Below are 20,715 nucleotides of genomic sequence, written 5' to 3'. Positions count from 1 at the left end.
GATCAGCCCAGCCCCATATTTCTTGGTATGATACGAGCTTACAAAAACTCTGAAAGCTCAAGTCAGGGGTGCACAATTGCACAAACTTCAGCATTCAAGCTCCTTCACATTTCCCAATGCCCATCGGTCATGGCGACACTTTCAACGTTCAAAATATGTAATGAATGATACCCGGAAGCCTCATATATCTTTTGCAATGGACTGGAGGATCGCGATGGCGGTGTTAAGCACCTCTGGCTGATGCACTCTCATTTGCTCACATCTTATTTTGGTAAAGTAACTGATACATTGTAAACAGTGATTGGTCAGTCAATTTACTGGTCAATGACATGTACTTCGGCTGGTACAGGTATACTTTATTCACTGATACTGGATATCTGCAAACGAGAACACATAAGCAATTTAGAGTTTTGATAAGTGTGTAACTGCTGTATCAAGTATACTGTTATTTTTAACAAGACACTCAAGTTGTCATTATTGCTGTCACGATCATACTGCCATAGAATTATGTACTACATATCACTCTTTTATGACGTTTCTTTTGTGTAGGTAATTGTAAACATGCTATTCATACTTCATGGAAGTCTTTTTCTGTGCAACGCACAATTTCAATATTGCATATAGAGCTTACTTACAATTTGGGGTATATTCCAGACTGTGTTTTAATATCTTTCATGTCATATATCATCTCATGGTATTTATATATTTTTTCATTTCTTTTCAGCCAAAAAAAGTAAGTTGAAATTTCGATAGTATGCTTTTTTTGCAAGTTGTATTAACCCCTGTGTGACCTGTCATCTAATAGCTTTATTTTGCATGGTGGATTCCTGGATATGAATTGAAACCTAGTGTGTCGATGAAACTTATAGAGGTAGACTGCAAGCCAAACTAATAATTTAAATCTCAATGGTAAAGGTTTTGTCACAATTATTCTGACAGTTGGTAGTGACAATGCATGACCAAGCAGTTTCAACTTGTCCGCACCTGCTCGCATACGATTGTATCAGGCAATGCCTTTTAGGTTTAGACCAAGCAACTGCATTCTCGCAGTTAGATTGCATCATCACTTTTCATTTTCCCAAATTTGGTAAGAGCTCGCTACTTGGCTACAACATGACTTAACGCAGCAAAATTGGTTGACCAGTAATCGAGAGTTTCACTGCATCAGTGCCCACCTAAAAACTGTTATATTGTCAGTGCCTGTGATGAGCTATGACTGCCCATGTGCCTGAGACATAATGCAGTCTTAGCCTTAGAATTCAGTTGTGCCGTTATGCTGTCTAATCGTTTATAAGCGTTGCTGCGCTTCTGCATATAAGTTGTCACATCAATAGAATTAGTCGCAACCAATTTATAATTTCATGCCTTCTGTCAATTCGTAGTTTTGATAAATCGATCTGAACATTGGTCACAAAAGGCAAGTAGATCCATCGTTGGATACAGAAGTCGTTGCTCTCCGGCGAGCCTTTTCTATCTATAAACTAAATTACAGTAGGCGGACGTGCATTACCAATCAGGGCGTGGTCGCGCGTCGACTATTCCGCACATGACTTAAAACGCTGGAAATCACCTACTATAGCAATGAGTTTAATTTCCTGTGTCGGTAGCTCGAGCATCCTGTATAAATGTATAAGGCTCTCCCGTCATGTTTAACGTTGAAGGGGTTTGCAGCGCTTGTTGGAGACTGTTTAGCAAATATAGATGATGAGTGTGATCAATTGTATCAAATTAGTTTTGCGGCATGTTGTTGCAAGTCACGTCGCAGTCGTATCTTGCTTTGTTCACCGGCTCACGCATGCCGTGCTGGTGGATTCCATTTTATGATTCGGCTTTTGGTTGAATTTATTGTAGCTCCAATCCATCTAATTGGATACCGTGACGAACGCATAAATAGCTGGATAGCTCACTGTTCAATATTTTTCAGACCAAAAGGGGATACCTGGAAAAGAAGTCAAACTATAGAAGAAACTTTTTAAATGTAAAATGTAATCTTTGCTGCTTGAATTTCTTGCCGGTTTCACTACATTATTGCTGACAATTGCCCCGCCTTGTCTCGCCATTGATATTTTAGCTTTAAGCAAATACTCGTTTTCTTCCGTTCGTTTAGGCCTGTCGTTCTTGCCGAATACCAAATCCAGTACTATCGATCGACAATTTCAAATTTCGGTCTCTTGACAAAATATCGCTTGCTCACTAATGCGTTATGAAGATATTGCAAAATATCTCTTTTTGAGACATAGTATTTCCAAACATTTTTTTCGAATGGAAGTCTTGCTCCAATTACTGTTTCATTGACTTCTTCCGATTATTCAGTATTTCTGTCTGCTTATTTGAAGCATCTCCATTCTGACACAACCTATCAGACGTACTTATATGCACAGACGGGTATTCCGGCATTTGGCTGCTCATCTATCGTCCTATTTCTTCATTTTAAATCCCAATTATGTATCCTTTTGCGTTTTTCATGCGCGTGAATAGAGCGCAATTTTTATTGAAACAATCGAATCATTTGCAGTAGGGATAACGTCTTGAAAATACGCCGCAAGTTCCTGTTGTAATAGTGTCTCTCACCGACGATAAATGGTGGAATGGTGGTGCCCCACTGCCCGAATGTAAATAAATATGGTTTTGATCACTGCTATCTCATTTTTATGTTTTGCTCCTATAATAGTGTGCCATTATGATTTTGTCGATATCATCGTATTTTCCGCCTTTTAAAAGTGGTGCGTTCACACGGATTTTACAGTTTGTGCTAATTTTATCCTCTGTTTTACCGTACAAATCTGACTCGGTTGCTGTTGAAAGCAGATGCTGTCCATGGTTTCACAAACAAGCTTGCACGCGACTCGCGCGCAGTGCGCGGTCGTGGAGGTGAATATCTCTGATAAGTGACTACCATGATATTGTGCCGCTGAAAATAGATGAGTAGCTGTTCGAACCACTCAATAACTATCCCAAATGACAGCGTGAACAACATTCGTTGAATGCAAAAGCAGCTCATGGCTACTGTTCCGTGCTCAGTGCGTTGTCCCCTTCATTTGCAGAGATATGCGTTTTCGAAAATTACGATCGGGTTAGCAGCATTAGCTTTTGTCAACGCATTTGGTATCGTTAAAAGCAGTTGCGTTGGTAATTGAAATAGCTCTTTGTCCGTATTCTGCATTGGTATGAGTCACAGCATACTTCATCAGGAATCTTCAATCGGTTGCCATATGCAATATGCTACTGTAAGTTCGGTGCTTTAATAGTTCGGAGGCCTCATTCTTCAGACCCGTCAGTCACTTAGTGGTGAATGTAATATTGTTGCATAAGATTCTTCAATCAGCAACGAAGCTTCCATTAAACGAATAATTTTATTTTTATTGCTATGTTGTACCTATGTCTTCGAGTAACTGATGTAATGTAAAACATGCCTTGTCGACATTATTTTTCCGGCCTATGTTATGCATTGACATTTCAGCCGCTCGACATTTTTGTACTGTAGATTGTCGAAACCCGTCACCTTGCATTTGTTCGTTATGCAACTTTTTGCCGTGATGTGTCGTGAAGAATGAAATAAATCAGAAATTGATCGAAGTATTTCATGTTGGTGGTGATATTGCTCCGATCGCCGTTGTTATCTGAATTCCCATGATTCCTTTTCGAATAGCTGTTTGGCATTGGCAATGTGGATGTCGAATATTGTTCTTAACCAGATCGTAGGACAACCGTCCTTTATAGTGTATACTTCGGTGCTCGAACTGAGAAGAGCTGTTTTTTGAATGGTTTGTCCGCATCCCGCAACGTGGTTTCAGTATGATGTCTTAGAGGAGTGGTTATTAATATTTTATCCTCCAGCGCCCCTTTTCAAAAATTACGGGCTCATACGATCTGGTTCAAGCCCGATTTACACATCCCGAATTCACCTCTGCGATTGGCAAACCGTTGGTTAATTTTACTGCTTTGTTTGGCTTGTAAATCAATTGAGAATGTCGTCGAGATCTTTGATCGTTCACATTAAATTTGGTGCTGCACCCAGTTACAAACGTTAAAATGCATGCATTCCCGGTAAAGCAACCCATATTATCTAAAGTTCATGTGGGGTTGTGGGTCACAACGCTTAACAGTATCACGATACGACGAAGAAAAATTACGACGATTTAATTTTATAGCTCTCAAATACACATATATTTAGATCAGTTGTTCCTAAACTTTTTCGGTGTGAGGGCCAAATTTAGAATTTCAGAGTACGGTCGGGGCCGCACGAATACTACGGCTATGAAACGGGCCCAAACAGTCATCATGGCTATTTTGGAGTAGTTTTATTGCCCTGGCGAGATTTCAAACTGTACACTGTTTACCGCTACTTATCTGCTGTATTGGGTGTCCGTTGAGTGATTCAGCTTTTCTCGCCTAAACGCGCGAAGCGCGAGAAATTTCTTAGTTTCATGACTGCATCGGTCAATATCATTGGGAATTGCATGTATTGCTATCAATTTTCATTCTGTCTCTGTTCACGTAATCTGATTTACCGGTAGAGCTGAGTGAGGTGTGTTTGAAAAGGTATAGGCCCCCTCTATAGTAATTAAACATCTCCGGGGGTATACCCGTTGGCAGGAACGTAACAGCACTTCGTCAGGACCCCGGGCTCCCATAGGGTGATAAACTGACCCCGCATCACGTTGCCCGCTTTTCCCACGAAATTAAAGTTGTACTGCTTAGTGGGACAGCGCGACGCGCGAATATTTCGATAATTCATGTTAAAATCGGTGAATAAGATCGGGAATTGCATGGTTGTCCTCTTTTCCCACGTAATCAGATTTACCGGTAGAGCTGAGTGAGAGGTGTCTTTGAAACTGCAGACCCCGTAAAATTAAACATCTTCGGGCGGGCGGACCCCTAGGTATGACTTCTTTACATGATGTTATTTCGTGACCTCCTGTCTGCTATATCAAAAAATGTAGAATTGCCCAAACCTACTAAACTGAAAGATCACACGATTTCAGATTGGTATTTCTTCACTGGCATATAATTTTCTTTCCTGTGGGATGGTATTTGTCTTGTGAGGTTCAGATTGCCAAGACAAGAACATTCGGCGCCAGTCATTTAGGTTTTTGGTCAGCATAAAAGCAGTCCTTTACGGCCAAGGCTTTCTCGCTGCCGATCGTTCTGACACACTTCTTGGAGTCACATGTTACATGGCCTAAAACTTTATATGTCTTGGTGCGTTGTGGCGCGGTCATGGCCAACGCTGATATGCCAATTTCTATAAATCTTGCGTATTTTTTCTTGGGGAAGAGTACCCAATAATCAAGACATGTGGCGAATTGAAATCGCGCAGAGCGCGAAAAATTTTTGAAAAAGTCGCATAAATTTTCAAAAAATACTCTATAATTTATGCTAATTCACGAAATAATTTTGGCCCCCTTCGAGCTCGGCCCCTCTCAATTGGGGGGTTTGGGGTGCGGCAGTTACGGCTCTGACTATAGGACTACCAATTGTGCTGCTTTTAGCCGGCTAAGCAGTATACATCTCGGCGTATTCAACCGTGAGTCACGTGTTGCACATCTAATTATCATCGGGTTACCTACCATACGTCCTCTTTTAAGATGATTTGTCCACTTTTTGGATTTTTTTAAAGTGTCCTCGGAGGTCGCCCAAATGTCTTCTTTTTTGAGATGTTGTCTTCTTTTTTGAGGATTTTGGTTACATATAGGGCCAAATTCGACTGATATACATTAAGTAAGCACTGTAGGGACGCTACGGCGGCAATTTCGGGAGCTGGACCGGAAAGTTGACCGTTTTTTCAGTCAACCACCTGTTAATGTGAAAGAAAAACTGTATTTTCCGGGAGTTGAGCCTCTTTTTCTTTTTTAGTCAAGCGACCACGAGGTGGGAAAAATTTACCATTTTTTCAGGATTTTCCTCCGGTTTTGAAAGTTATCAATACCTATTTATATCTACAGCTACTGCTCGTTCAACTGGATAGTTAGGGCACATTGCATTGAAACAGCAGTGAACGTTAGCAGTCTATACTCACAACTTTCCTGCAATTCTATAATTAAAAACTACAGAGGCCAAGCCAAGCAAGAGTATTTTATAAATATAAATTTTATTTTTTGTCATAAATCGATTTCTTAATATATTTTGGGGGCCGCAAGAAGGCTATCTGGGGACCGCGCTTGGGAATCACTGATTTAGATGATCATTTTGACGAAAAAGCTTCAGAGCATCTTTAATGTAGAAAGGGGATTCAGTGGTTCTTCGATTACGACACCCTATGCGCTATTAGATTAAGTTTTTTTTTAGTCAACCAACTGATAATGTGAAAGAAAAAACTATATTTTGGGCACTGAGCGAGAAAGTTGACGTTCGCGTTCACACAGAACTTTTCAAAAAGGTTCGCGTTCACACGAACCTGCACCTTTCAGGAGTTCACACCATCCCTACCTCACATATTCCACTCCTGTATACAGTCAATAGGCGAAACTTTGCTTGTGTGGCGTCCTATTGACTGACAATGTGTTCATACCTCGTTGTGAAACCCGCTAGTGGGCGCTAAAGAGTTTCTGGAATTTGAGCCACAGAAATATGGTAAGCGGTGAAGGTGACCCTAGGCCAGCGGTTCTCAACCGGGGGTCCGCGGACCCCTAGGGGTCCGCGAAGCAATTTCAGGGGGTCCGCGAGACCTTCAGATTTTTCAAATCGTTGATAACGTAATTTTTGTTTTATTTTTCAATTTGAGAAAGCATGAGGCAGTTTCGCACCTCAACTGCTAAAACCCCATGACTCATATCATCATAATATTCGTCTGACATGAACTATCGTAGTGTGGAAATTCATTTTCATTTCCAATTTTCCAATAACCTGCTGATAGAAACATATTGCTGTTTAGAAACGTTCGGTTGGGGTTTGTTGACAAAATAAAAATGTGGAGATAGTATAACGTCAATCAGGGTGACTTCGTAATGTCTTCTCGACTTGAAGTTGTCATGCAGTCTCATCAAATTAGTGAATAGTCGTTTGAAATAAAAATTTCCGAAGTATTCCCTAATTTGTCCCAATGCAGGGATTGAAACCTCGCCACGAAATCCATTTTATCCCGTGATATACATAACCACTATTTGAACAGCTTCTTGGAGGTACATAACTTCAATATACAATTGAATAGTATATTCATATTTAAATGAACCTGAATATTTTCGGCTGACACTCGTCATAAATCGGACGATGATATACCTGCTCGGCTATCAGATTTGGCACATTCTTATTGCGGATGCCCTATCGACAAATCTGATTTTTTGATGAACAAGGATTGTTTCGTTGCTATCGAAGCATTACGCTCTAACCCTGAAATTTATATCACCAGTTATATTGGTATGCAGCCTTTTCTTGTTAATGTTCAATTGTTCAGGGTCGAAAATGATTGCTCGTAAATATATATGTAAACCCGAACAGAAGAAGTCGTTTCATGACAGTCTTTCTCAGGTTGTAAAACTTGGTTCCATTATTAGGCGCATAAAATTTGTCTAAACTATTAGATTAGGATTTCACTTTGACGGTAGAAACTCTCTGCGGGCCGAATCCGGCCCACGGTCCGTATGTTGCCCGTCCCTGCGCTAGATGCTGGACGTGATATGTTCATAAAATGTATTTTCCTTCATTTTGGTGCCATAAATGTTGCGATCACACCAAAAGTATCGTCGGAAGCGTTATGCGTTAATACTGCATTAGCCTCCATCTATCTTTGCGGAAATGGCTTTATAGGCACTCTTCGTTCATATCAAAACGAAGACGCGGATTTTCAAGACACGACCACGTACTTCAAGAAATACATCAGCAAAAGTAACTTTGAAATAATAAAAGTCTACCAATTTCTACATAAATAGTATGATGTTATTTTTAAAAAAAATCATGATTTTGCTGGCACAAGCCTACAGTTCATATTCGCACAAGACAGATGAAGGTTGCACCATAATAGAGCTAAAATTGAACTAAAACTTGAGGGGGTCCGCGAGGGTCCGTGACGGTCAAAAGGGGTCCGCGAAGCCAAAAAGGTTGAGAACCACACTGCCCTAGGCCTAGTCTGTGGCAGGTATTTTACGCAAAAGCTGGCATCGGTCTTCGTTGATTTTGACTGTGTTCCATTCCGAGATGGTTGTCAAGAGTTCGCATGGTATATCTTGAGGTTGAGGGTATCATGACACTGAGTCAAATTGCTGTTCTTACTACTGTGTGATCGGGCATCCGCGATAGCTCAATTATACTACATCTGCATGATATAGGCATGACTATGAATTGAAACTCGTGTATGAATGGAGTTTCCGGAAATTACACTGTAACCTAATCAAAGAATTTGAATCGTAATTGAGACAAGTTTTATATGATTTTTGAGACTTGTGAGAGATAATGCAGAACCAATAGCCGTTTTTGAAATGCCTATATATCAAGCACTGCTATACTCTGTTTTGACTTACTAATCTCACCTAATAGCGTAGTGGCGAGTGTTGGATGACCTACTCCAGCGCCTGGCTCAAACCTTGGCGAGGTGTGCTGACTCAATACTATGTCAGCCGATAGCTTTTCAGATTAGTGTGGATCTTTTCTAGCCTGCAACAGTTGTATCGCTATTCTATTATTCCACGCTCAATGCCATAATCTTCAACATGAAGGCATGAGCTATAGTTAACTGGCTCACTTCTTTCATAATTTGGCAATGTATGATAAAAGAAGGTTCAGGAGCCAGAGCAATTCAACATTCCGGCCTGCTTCAAAAGCCTTGTTATAGTGTCATATACACATCACGTAATCCCGTTCCATATGGCGCACTAATATGAAGTTGGTAACAATAGATGCTAAAGGGGGCCTGATGGCGGAGCCTTCAGATGCTGCGACTACATACTTTTAGGGGCTGGAAGTCTCGCCCAGGGCACCCCAAATCGTAGGGCCACCACTGAGAGTGTGCCATCTGCGGAGAAGTGCTAGGGTAAGAATGATCTGCTATACGCACGGCATCGGTTTAGTCTGGTCCGCGTGGTCCGTATGAGCTACGCGAAGGGCCGAAAACACGTTTATGACCATTCTAAATGAAGAATTGCACGTGTTAACTTAGCGCATAAATATTTTTGATAAAATTTATACAATAACCTGACTTATCTTGCGCTTCGCATGATTTGTTGACAGCTAGCTAGGCCTTATCCACGATGACTAGCACATGTGTTGTACGATAGCGAACTTTCAGTCACGCCATCGTCTTTGCCAATTGTTATTGAGATTGTGGGCTTTGCAACTACTAGGAAGTCAGTGCGACCCGCGGTTTACTGCGATATTCGCATCTGGCCTGTTGGTCAAAATTGTTACACCACCGTGATCGTATGCCCCTCGCCTGAGACATTGCCAATGCAGCATTTGGGGGTCATAATTCGTCTTAAGTTCATTCTTGAAACATCATCATCGCCAATTCAAAATATTATGGATAATACGAAACCGGGAGATTGTAGCTCCGGTAGTATCCGCTTTACAAAACATTGGCATAGAAAACGAATGAGATGAGATGTATCATTTTCATTCGGCCCAATAGAATGAGGAAATCCACGTCACTGGGTGACTGATTACCATGATCTTCAAACAACAATTAAATTGCATATTCCTTTTCGCATCAGACACGAAGCGTCGTATTTAGATGCGCATTTCATTTTGAATTATTTTCCTGTAGACTTCTTGAGAAAGCGGTGTGTAAGTTTTGCGTTTGTGGTCGATGTAGAACAAAGGATCCCCCGCCATGTTTTCAGGATTGAATCCTTCTCGCACCAATGTTACTTTCTTGTGTTTAAATGTTCCCGTAAGCTCGATATCCGTTTTCACCCTGTTGGTCAAAAAAACTTGCAGATGTTGGTCGTTATGAGAATATCGAGACGGTCAGTAATATAGTACTGTTACTTACTGTTTTTCCTACTTGAACTTTTTACTCAAGTGTCTGTGATTTTAGCTTGCTTCCACATCTATTTGAACATTTTGGCAAAACTACATACTTTACTTTGCGCTTTGAAAGGTAGTAGTCTCGGGATAAGTATACATCACTACACACGCGAAATCGTCATACCAACAGCGTGGAATATCCATCACGGTAGCCTAACTATACTGAATATATTTTCAAAGGTGGTACCTATTTGTGTAATGCCATTAGTCATCCCGTTGGAAATGGCCATTGTACCACGGTAACTTAACACATATTCGAAGGTTGCACTTACATCTGTAATATCATTTGTCATTTTGTGTTAGTCGAGAAGACACGTCTTGTAATTTCAGAAGTAGCCACCTCTGATTAACTGCCGAAAGTATGGGAACCTTTGACCAAACCTACTTTTCGGCAATAATTACTAGGGATGGTATGATGTTCACGTTCGCGTTCTGTGTGTGAACCTCAGAAATGTAGAGGTTCGCGTTCACAAATGAACCTTAGTAGGTTCTGCACTGTGAACCTTTTTTTTATATATATATATTACCATTTTTCACGTCATTTTATAACATCTGAGGTAAAAATTCTTTGCATTTCGACTTCGCACCACTCTATGCATGGCGCTGGCAGCATACAAAAATCAACACCAACCGGGCATGCACCTGCCAATCTCAAAAGTTTTGCTTGCTTTGTTACAAAAAACTGCTCGAAATATCCAGCTTTCCGTTTGTGAATATTTAGTGACTCTCTGCTGTGAGTCTGACCCGCAATCACACAACATCAATTGCGAAATACACTACATGTGATGTAGGTAGTCAGCGAATGATGCTTATTCAATCAATCAATCAATCAATGAAATTGATGTCGTTGTCTGATGTGAAAAATCTAGCAAGAGCAGGGAGTCCAACTCGATTTCATATGTCTATTGTATCATAAAAACCAATTACGGGCGATTGGAGTGTTTGATACTGCTGTATAACTTGTTAATAGGGTGAAACCACTGAGCTATATAAATACCCGTTTTACACTCTGCTGAATATCAACGTAGCAATACTTACACACCTAATACATTGTCCGGTCTATCCTAGACCATAAAGGCGTAACTCATATTCCCTTTGAAGTCCTCGTCAAAATTGTTGGTAAAGTGACGGAAGATATGGATTTTATGGAATTATGATATCATTTGATTACCCCAGTTGATACATTTGGCGACGTTTAAAACGTCAATATGTACTTCAGCATTGTGGCACTATTATGCCATTCATACAAGCTATTACTTCACTAAAATATAGGGTTGGAATTAGCAGTAGCCTATGACGTCACGTGACGTCATGAGGTTCACGTTCGCGTTCACACAGAACCTTTCAAAAAGGTTCGCGATCACACGAACCTGAACCTTTCAGAGGTTCACACCATCCCTAATAATTACTATCACGTTGATTATACTTTCACTACTTTTGGTAATGACTAGCGAAATATGCGCCGTAGAGGTATAGTATTGGCGGCGAGAACACAGTGAACACTGAACACCCGTGATAGTGCACACTACGGTCATGAAATCTCGATAACTCAAGTTATAACTTACGTACCTTAGAAATAGCGGCCGGGCGTATGCGGCCAGATATGAGTAGGCGTGCTTGTAGATACCCTCTCCGTCTAATTCCTGATTGTCATGCAACAGTACCACAGCCATGCCGGCCCTTCCTTCGGTTCCTGTGATGGGTAGATGTCCAAATCATTACGAAACTTGAGGTTGTTTGCATCGCATGTATGAGATGAGAAGGAAAATAATAACCCGCGTACAGCAGGCAAGATTACCTCGACTATTTTTCGAGCACTGCACAGTAGGGTTGTTCAAAAAAAACTTTTTTTTCCAAATTTCCCTCGCCTAGTGACTAAATCGTCAGGTTGTCTAAGAAAACGATGCACACCAAATTTGACTCAATTCAAACCAGTAGAGGCCGTGCAATCTTGAATTGAAATTTTTAATTTATTATTAAAAATAAAAAAATAAAATTTTTCAAATTTTTCTGTTAACCCCATGAAATTGTTGAGCTGTCTTCAAAGACGATGCAAAACAAATTTGAGTCAATTCCGACTTGTAGAAGCGGAGTTATTCGAGTTTTTCGTTGATAATTTTCGGATTATCCTTGATACGGGGATTATCAACGAAAAACTCAAATAACTCCGCTTCTACAAGTCGGAATTGACTCAAATTTGTTTTGCATCGTCTTTGAAGACAGCTCAAAAATTTTATGGGGTTAACAGAAAAATTTGAAATTTTTTTTTTTTAATTTTTAAAAATAAATTAAAAATTTCAATTCAAGATTGCACGGCCTCTACTGGTTGGAATTGAGTCAAATTTGGTGTGCATCGTTTTCTTAGACAACCTGACGATTTAGTCACTAGGCGAGTGAGATTTGGAAAAAAAAGTTTTTTTTGAACAACCCTACTGCACAGCCTATATTATTTGGGAAAATTGATCACTTTTCAACGCAGGTTGATATCCGTGATTAGGCTAGCGCTAGAAAATTTGACACAGTGGTTTTCAATCTAGGGGTCTTTTGCCATTTTCTGGAGGTCGGGACGGTGCTAACATTTTCAAATCGGAAACTGAGCCGCGGCCATACAATGGTTAGGAACCACTGATTTAACAGAATGGAACGATGGCATAAACAAATTGGACTTGATGGATTGCTTCGTTTGCTCACATCTTTCACTGTGGTGTATAAATTCAAGGATTCGAGTAGGTATAGTTATTGATGAAATGGATCAGCAGCAGGTGTCAAATATGTTACAATTTGAGGAATGCAGTATTGGCCAGTATGTATATTATTTCGTTTTGGTTACTATCCTTGTACATGTACAAAGTACATCGAGTATCAAGTAATCGAGGATCACTCATAAACAGCATGAATGACATGGCAAGTTCAAACATGCACCTTTTATGCGTCCACAAAGAAAATATTACCAGTTATACATCACGAATGATTTGGTATTTTTTTCGACCAATCCTATTTCATTGCACTTTGTGAGTTGCTGGTTGATCGCGACGTCACGGATACGTCACTTCCACTAACGTGCGTAGCTTCTTACTACATGTTTTGCATGTTGCTATATACGATCCATGTAGGTTTTAAAGCTTCCACAGTCGAAAATGGAATTCTCGTTGATAAAGTGGTAAAGAGCGTGTACTGTCAGTATATACTCGAAAAATATCATCTCTCACAACTCCACTCGAATCTTGACAATGAATATTCGATTCAGATTCAAGTAATTATCGGATCATTATACCCAGCCATAATGCTCATGGAAAGTATGCCGGGCATGTCCGCAACAAAAGCACCCTACCGGGTACTTCCACTCCGTATACGTTGGCCTCTTTCACACCGGGCGCTTCCGACATTACGTCCGCGACTTCATTCGTCGAGACGTTTTCGCCTTTCCAGCGAAAGGTGTCGCCCACTCTATCCACGAAATACATGTGATAATCTGGGTCTCGACGTAGCAAGTCTCCCGAATTGAAGTAGGAGTCGCCGTCCTATATACGCGCCACAATTAAAGTGAATCTGTACAATGTTTCTGTACCGGGGATGACCTTTACGAGATACTGACCACGAATACGTTGCGTAATATTTTGCTCTCGGTTTGCTTCTTGTTGCCTCGGTATCCATGAAATTTCGTTCTCGTAGTGATTTTGCAGATAAGCAATCCTGGCGTACCGTCTGGAACGTCAACGCATCTATAAATAGAAAACACGGGTCTAGATTTGTATCAACAGAGAGTGAAGTTATTGGAATAATGTTGACATGAAACACCCATGATTAGCAAAAGTAACCCTAGCCATTAACACTAAAATGTCTGACGATCAAGACAGAAATGTCAAAGTGAAGTAATGACATGAAGGGCCATATGAAGTGTCGTGAGTAGTTTCAGTAGTTTCTTGGCAATCATTATGTATTTCCATCGGTTAGCTGAAATAATGAGCATATACGCTAAGTGTAATCGCGTATACACCAAGTGTGTAATGTTGGAGGGAACGAATGTGGGTTCAAATTAAAAATTGATTTTAACGAGTGACTCCCGGAAATGACGTGAAATGCCGTGATTTCGAATCGCAAATGTCACTATTTTCGATTTCATGGCTTTAAAGACGTGTGATCTTTCTAGGAAAGTACAGACGAATCTACTCGCAAATTCGGCGGATGTAATACGACGAAGACGGGTACAATAAATACATCAAACGCGCCGACACATGCCGCATTCATTTTCGTCGCTTCCTTTTGTGTTATCCTTTCTTAAATCCTGTGTGCATGCCTCTTGTTTACATGCTGTTGGCCAAGGTGGGTGTCTGATTAAAGACTACTCCAAGTCGTTTCGGAACCCTCCGATCGTTTCATTATATCGAGGTTTTGTGGTATATTGATTGTATAAAAATTTTATCAAATGATAATGGTGAGCTTTCTTGGTTTTTATTAACCGAAGTTAGGCTACAATCAACCACAAACAAATACGACATGCACTTCCAAACACAGACATAATCCGCTGAGGAACGAGCAGGACCCATCGCTACGAGCAAGTAGAGATGATCACGAGCAGAAATTCAGTTTGTCACGTTAGTCGACGGACTGATATAAAACAACAATTCTGATATAAGAATGTACTCATTACTCAGTCATAAAATCAAGGTCCCCATAACGAATACTGAGATTTATCAAGCATTAATTATAAGCCAGTATATGAGTATAACTATGTGATACCTTCCGTTTTCATCCCTGTAGGGTTCATCTTTATCCTTGTCATACTTGATGAATCGGCAGATATTCAAAGACTGCAAAAATAAACAATGTTTACTTCGACAAGATGATATTCATTACGCTGCGCAACACAAATACAATTTCACCCCGATTGGCAACACGCTCTATAATTTACTATTAATTTCTACAACGCATCATATCATAGGCTTTTAATTTAACTTTCATCAAAAACCACCCATTCTATCCACGCCCTGCATCATCGGTATATTATGCGTATCAGACTGATTTCAGCACATCTCAAAATATCAATATGCTCTTAAAGCATCGGTGCTACACACGCAAAATCATTCACCTTCAAAAGCGGACTCAGCATTCCGATGCTTCCCACGTGGTCGTCTAGATTCATGAAGCCCACAGTTCCCTCCGTCGCCGCGTACAGTTCTCGAATTTTAATATCCTTCCCGAAGCGATCCAGGAACTTTCTCCACACCGCCGGCCTGAGACCGTTTCCAATCGCTGCTCTGACGCAATGGTTCTTGTCATCGGGATGCTGAGAAGAAAAAAAACGGCAAGGATGCCAATAATTCAGCAGCATAAATTTGTCGCGCGTCTAACCGGCGGGGTATCGCAAATGTATCGCATTGTCTCGCCGATGTATTGGATAATTGTGGCGTTGTATTTTCGACAGTCTTTCCAGAATCCGCTAGCGGAAAACTTCTTTTTTATGATGACGGAAGAACCTAAAAAAACGAACAGATACATAAAAGCGAGGGGACTATCCGGGTATAGTTATATAAACAGAGATGAAGATGAGCGTGGATTATGAGGTGATAAAATCGGATTTCAAGATTTTGGTCGCCAAGCGCATAGCGGGAAAGTGATGGATACCAGCTTTACTAATTAGGTCTTCGGTCTGACCCGGCCGGGGATCGAACCCACCACCTGCCGATCAAGAGGCCGAAGGCTTCACCATTACGCTATCTTCTCTGTGTTAGGCGCAAAAGCACCAGTATTGATATCAATATTATTTCTGTATTACCAAGGTATACAGATCCCAAGACTCCAATCATTCCAGCCGCCGCGTGGTACAATGGCAGTGGACCGTAGATGATATCATCAGATCTACCACCGGCTGCTACCATCAATTGAGTGGAAATCCAGGCACGATCGTGCCTGATAAGAGCGGCCTTTGGTAATCCTAGAAAATGATAGAGACACACAGTGGATTGGTATACATGTAAAGTGATATGATGGCAATAAGTAATCACCTGTAGTTCCGGAGGTATATACATAGCAGAAGTGCGATCCCATCTCTAAATCCATACGCCATTCCTTGGGCACTTCCGACGCGGGCTGGTCAGCTTGAACACAAAAGTGGAATATTTAGGGCTTATATAGAGACCTTTAGAGTTGACCTCGGTTGAACTGGAATCCGCAGGGACGCAGAAGTGGAATATATACAATATACATTTATATATAATTGAGGCTAAATGTGTCGTTCATATTCATTTCGGGGAAATCTTGAAATTTAGAGGTTTGTGGATTCAGTTTATTCGGAGAGATACATGTTATTGTTTAGGATTCCCGAGCCATAGGCTACTATCGGATTTGGAGACGTCTCGAATCCAGTACATATTGAAATATCCGTGTAGTACACAGTATAAATGCCACTACATAGCCGTGATGTGGCAAGATAGCGTGGTGGTATAATCTACAGCTGCAATACAAATGAGTTGCGGGTTCGAGTCCGACCGAGGTCGACTCCAGAATTTCTACCTAAGTGTTGGAGGTTAATCTGGGCTCCTCGACATCTCATCCGCGGAACCGGTGTCTTATAAAACCTATAGACGTGGGTCATGCTACAAGTCGGCAGCAACGGAATAAAAACGAAGAATATCGGCCCGGTGTAAATGAACATAGTAGTCGACAAACACCATGAATACCACAAACAAACAAACAAAGCAGTGACAAAATTGTTGGGGTTGTTTGAATTTCAAACACTCCATGTATGCACGCGATAGGCATCATAATGGTAGTGACACGCATGACCAAGCACACAATATTGAGTGACAATAACTCCATATTTGCCGCTTCAAGTTTGTAGCACGGTTTACGACGCCATATGAATTTGAGTCTCTACTATTTTGCTTCGAAACTTAGAATTCGACAGCCGCTAAGAGCTCAACAGTAAGAAAGAGTACGATACGCCATGCGGTTATTATAAATCACCAAGTCACGTACCCATCAAGTTGTCGATAAATTTATAGGGTAAGCTGAAGGAAAATTGTTGCTCGCTTTTCCCTATCACATAAATCTTAATTCCCTGCTCTTTTATGTCATCTTTGATTTCGTCGATTGCCTGGAAAAGAAATTTGATGAATTCTGAGTACATGTTAAAATTACCGAACTGGAACATTACGGTATTACATTTCACAAAAATGTTCGCGGTGCAAAGATGAGCGGAGTAACTATTTTAAAATCCAAATCCTATTCCGGACCTTGAGATTAAATCCAAGTTAGTATCTAAATCTCGAATTCATTTCGTATCATGTCACAATCTTGAGTTGTAATCACTCAGTCTGACTCCAGTAGCGATTTTTGGTGACTCATATCAAGTCTTTTGCCTTTTAAAATACGGAAAATGACTCGACTCGACCTGAGTGAATTAGTGTATTTCACTAGAAGCATTGCGCATGACTCGACCTAGTGATAAGACTGGAGACTCCGACGGTCAAGACAGGCCTTTCATTACGACTTCGAAAAATAGTCGAGTTACCACATTGTTGGTTCTTCGTCTATCAGTACTGGTACTAAAGACAAAGATTGCCAGAAACTGTCAAGATTGAGGAAATGAGTAGGCCTATGTTGTGCATGCAAGGCATTTGATATGACCTAAGCAGAGTTGTAGAAGAGTGGTTTGAACATTATTGAAGTCGCAACTGAACAATGAACACAATGACTTGGACTCGGACTCGAGTCACAACACTATGACCTAGACTCGACCCACGACCCCATTGGACTCGGACTCTATGGTGGGTCGAAAATGACTGGAATTGACTCGAGTCAAAACTATGAAAGTAAGATTGAAACGTGCCTCGGAATACAATCCTGTCTAAATCCAAGTCCGCATCTTTAAGTTACTAAGCCTTTATCAAAAATTCACATGGAATTATGTCTTTTAAAAACCCATGTCGAATTCCAAATCTAAATCTAAATCTAAATCTAGTTTAAAAAGTTAATCCAAATCCGATCCAAATCCAGCCAAAATATTTAAAATAGATATCTTTCAACTCTAGGTCCTACGTAATGCTCATTTCATTGCTCATCTCTAGAGCAAAACCTATCAAGTTCATTTTGAGAACAACAGACCATGAATTATCTAGGTTAGCGCTTAGCAGACCGAACACCAAATATGACCGCGACCCAAACGGCGAAGAAGTCATCCAATTGTGATGTCACCAAGACACTTAATTAGTCTGGCTCAAATGAATCAATCGGCGATTGGGCAATGCACGACGCTCATTAGACATGCAAACGATGAGCATTGACAACCTAATAGTTTAATACCCGGCAGTCTATGATCGTCAAATTTGGAGCGAGTGTGGGATAAACAGCTGAATAAATCTTGACCGGCCGATTTCAGCTATTGTTACAGTTAGACTGGTCGATTACCTTCCATAAATCGACTTTATTGTCTGTGGTATTGACTGTATTTTTAGACTACAGTAGTCATTTACACGATGTCGATATTATTTTTATGATTCCGTAATTACCGGAATCGTAGCACGGCCCAATTTTAGGTTTTTACACACCGCTTACGACGGATCAGATGACGAAGAACCGCAACCGATTGGTTTTGCAGCTGTGGATCATAACATTACGCTATCTCGCCACTGATCGACTTACTGTCATTAGTTCGGGGTCGTTCTCAACCACTATCGACTTGCAGTCGGAAACCTGCAGACAGTGGAACAACGATTTTCCCCGGATGTTGTAATTGATGAAGGCGCACGTCGCCCCAGTCTTAGCGATGCCAAACCAGACCCCCACGAATTCGGGACAAGAGTTCATAATAATAGCCACCTGAAAGATAGATACGAGTGAATATACCAGTAACCTATCAGTTCTGTAGGTGAATATTATTAACAGGGCAATACGGTCCGTTAACAAATTCACATTTGAGCCGTACCGTATCGTTCTTTCGTGCCCCCGCGTTCCAGAAAACTCTGGCGACTCTATTCGTATAGACGTTCATTCTCTGATAACTCCATATTTCGTCTTCGAAGTATATGAAAGGCTTTTTCGGGTGTTTTGACGCCAAATCGATGAACCTGAAACGAACAGCAATTGCGTACGCAAGTCGATAAGGTACCGACATACTACCTTTTTAGTTATATACTTTCCGAAAATGTTGATTTCGAGCAAACCAAGATGTAAACATTGTAGGGTGGCTATTCGTCGGGTAGATGACAAAAATGGTTGATAAATTGTTGCAAAATATTCATCCTTGCAGTATGTAGTTGACAAGGTTTTCAGTTACTTCAATATTCTCTATACATATCCGTGTAAATATATTTGCATTTCATTTGCCGGATATTTAAAGCTAGTAGTGCGAAACGGACCTAAAGTAAACTTGATTATAACGGTCAGAATGAAGAATCTATACAAAATATAACATAATCGACAAATCGAGTGATGTCACATCAGGACAGGGGCAAAAGCTTTCATTTTCACCAGTGTACGATAATAATCTCTCAAAAATGTGGGTGCGAATTCGTAAATTCAAATAGCATGTTGCCGACCGCAGGTTGGTCACCCCTGATCCACATTATAGTACTACAGCTATTTTTACTTTTGCACTAGCTATTTCAGTTGTAAAAATGTTCATTGGAATTCCCAGGAAGAGTAGTTGTAAGCAAGGAAAATGTCTGCTTTTGACTCACCTGTCGACCATCGTGTATATCGGGCTTCTATTTCCATAGCCCTTGACTTGCGTTAAGATCGTGACAATCGCTTTCAGATACTTCAAATCATATTTAAGCCAAGGGAAGAGATAATTTATAGTCTTGATTGCAACAAAGCAACTGGCCCCCGCGGCCGATGCCAGCACGATTGCATTATAAAAAGCCTCGGATAGCATACTGCCTGTCAGATAAGAAATAAAACAAGAGAATCATACACACAGTACAATACTGCTGCTACTACCAAAACTTGTTAGCAACCATAAGCAAACAATTGACGAGCGCTCGACAGACTTGTATAGCACATAATGATTAACCACTGAGGTAATTGCCTCGCATCACTGCCGCTAGGTATGCAGCATGAAATTAAAGACGGAGAAGGTTATTTGCACAAACTGCGGTGGCCATTGCGACATCAATATTCGCTGATCCAGATATGGGTTGCACAGTGTATTATGCTATATCGTTTCAGTTAACAGGTCAAACCGGATTCGTGATAGAATGATGACAAAGTTACTCTATTCCAAATGCGTTCTACAAATATCGGCGCAGGACAGTATCACGTCCAATGAATACTTCGGTTGCTATTATTGCCTAATTGCAACTGACTTGCAACCAATGCAAATACCAAGTAAAATGATACATACTGCTCTACTAATGATCCTTATGCCTCGACGCGGGATTCTAGAATCCAGATAACACACTTTTAATTACGCTAGCCTGTGACATATTTCTGAATTCTTGTCACATTCCGATACATTGTCGCACATCGATTAAATTTGTTTCGTACAAATGAAACTCGGGATGTCTCGAAGATACCATACTTGAATGCTTTTACTGAAATCGAATTTGAATGCCAATATTTATCGCATGCAGGAACTTCCCATCAATCACAGAACCGATAAACAGGATCACCTGAGATAAACCAATGCGTATTGCGTATTTTACTTCCACCAAAGCACATTGACAACACGCCGCTGGTGTTGGCACACTGTAAAAGCATGCGCGTCGCAGAAGGAGCTATAAAAACATAATTTTTCGTCTACATATGCAAAACTTT

General features: G+C 40.6%; 2 protein-coding genes across 4 annotated transcripts in view; one reads left to right on the top strand and one right to left on the bottom strand.

The window, feature by feature from the left end:
• The window catches only part of LOC145439804 (uncharacterized), a 291,614-nt gene extending 288,894 nt beyond the window's left edge, over positions 1–2,720 (top strand). For 2 of the 3 annotated variants that reach the window (XM_080317440.1, XM_080317444.1), the window contains 2 exons: positions 725–733; positions 1,925–2,720. In XM_080317440.1, the coding sequence (XP_080173566.1) occupies positions 725–733; positions 1,925–1,962 (47 nt within the window). In that variant the 3' untranslated portion in view covers positions 1,963–2,720. The remainder of the gene's footprint in view (positions 1–724; positions 734–1,924) is intronic. The other variant, XM_080317445.1, reaches the window with a different exon arrangement.
• Positions 2,721–9,579: 6,859 nt separating this feature from the next.
• On the bottom strand, positions 9,580–19,898 carry LOC145439248 (long-chain fatty acid transport protein 2-like). The gene is made up of 13 exons (XM_080316747.1): positions 19,638–19,898; positions 18,884–19,025; positions 18,601–18,777; positions 16,936–17,053; positions 15,963–16,055; positions 15,734–15,892; positions 15,310–15,434; positions 15,047–15,244; positions 14,698–14,768; positions 13,553–13,679; positions 13,289–13,478; positions 11,527–11,650; positions 9,580–9,844 (listed from the first exon to the last, which is right to left on the bottom strand). Exons 1-13 carry the CDS (start codon positions 19,832–19,834, stop codon positions 9,658–9,660), a joined length of 1,908 nt encoding a protein of 635 aa, XP_080172873.1. The 5' UTR covers positions 19,835–19,898; the 3' UTR covers positions 9,580–9,657.
• Between the last annotated feature and the right edge of the window lie 817 nt (positions 19,899–20,715).

The sequence above is a fragment of the Botryllus schlosseri genome, chromosome 5 (genome assembly GCF_051294905.1).
Source record: "Botryllus schlosseri isolate E-star chromosome 5, Bs_hap1, whole genome shotgun sequence".
NCBI classification, from domain to species: Eukaryota; Metazoa; Chordata; class Ascidiacea; order Stolidobranchia; family Styelidae; genus Botryllus; species Botryllus schlosseri.
Note: the sequence above shows the minus strand (reverse complement) of the source record. Positions and strands in the feature narration are given on the sequence as shown.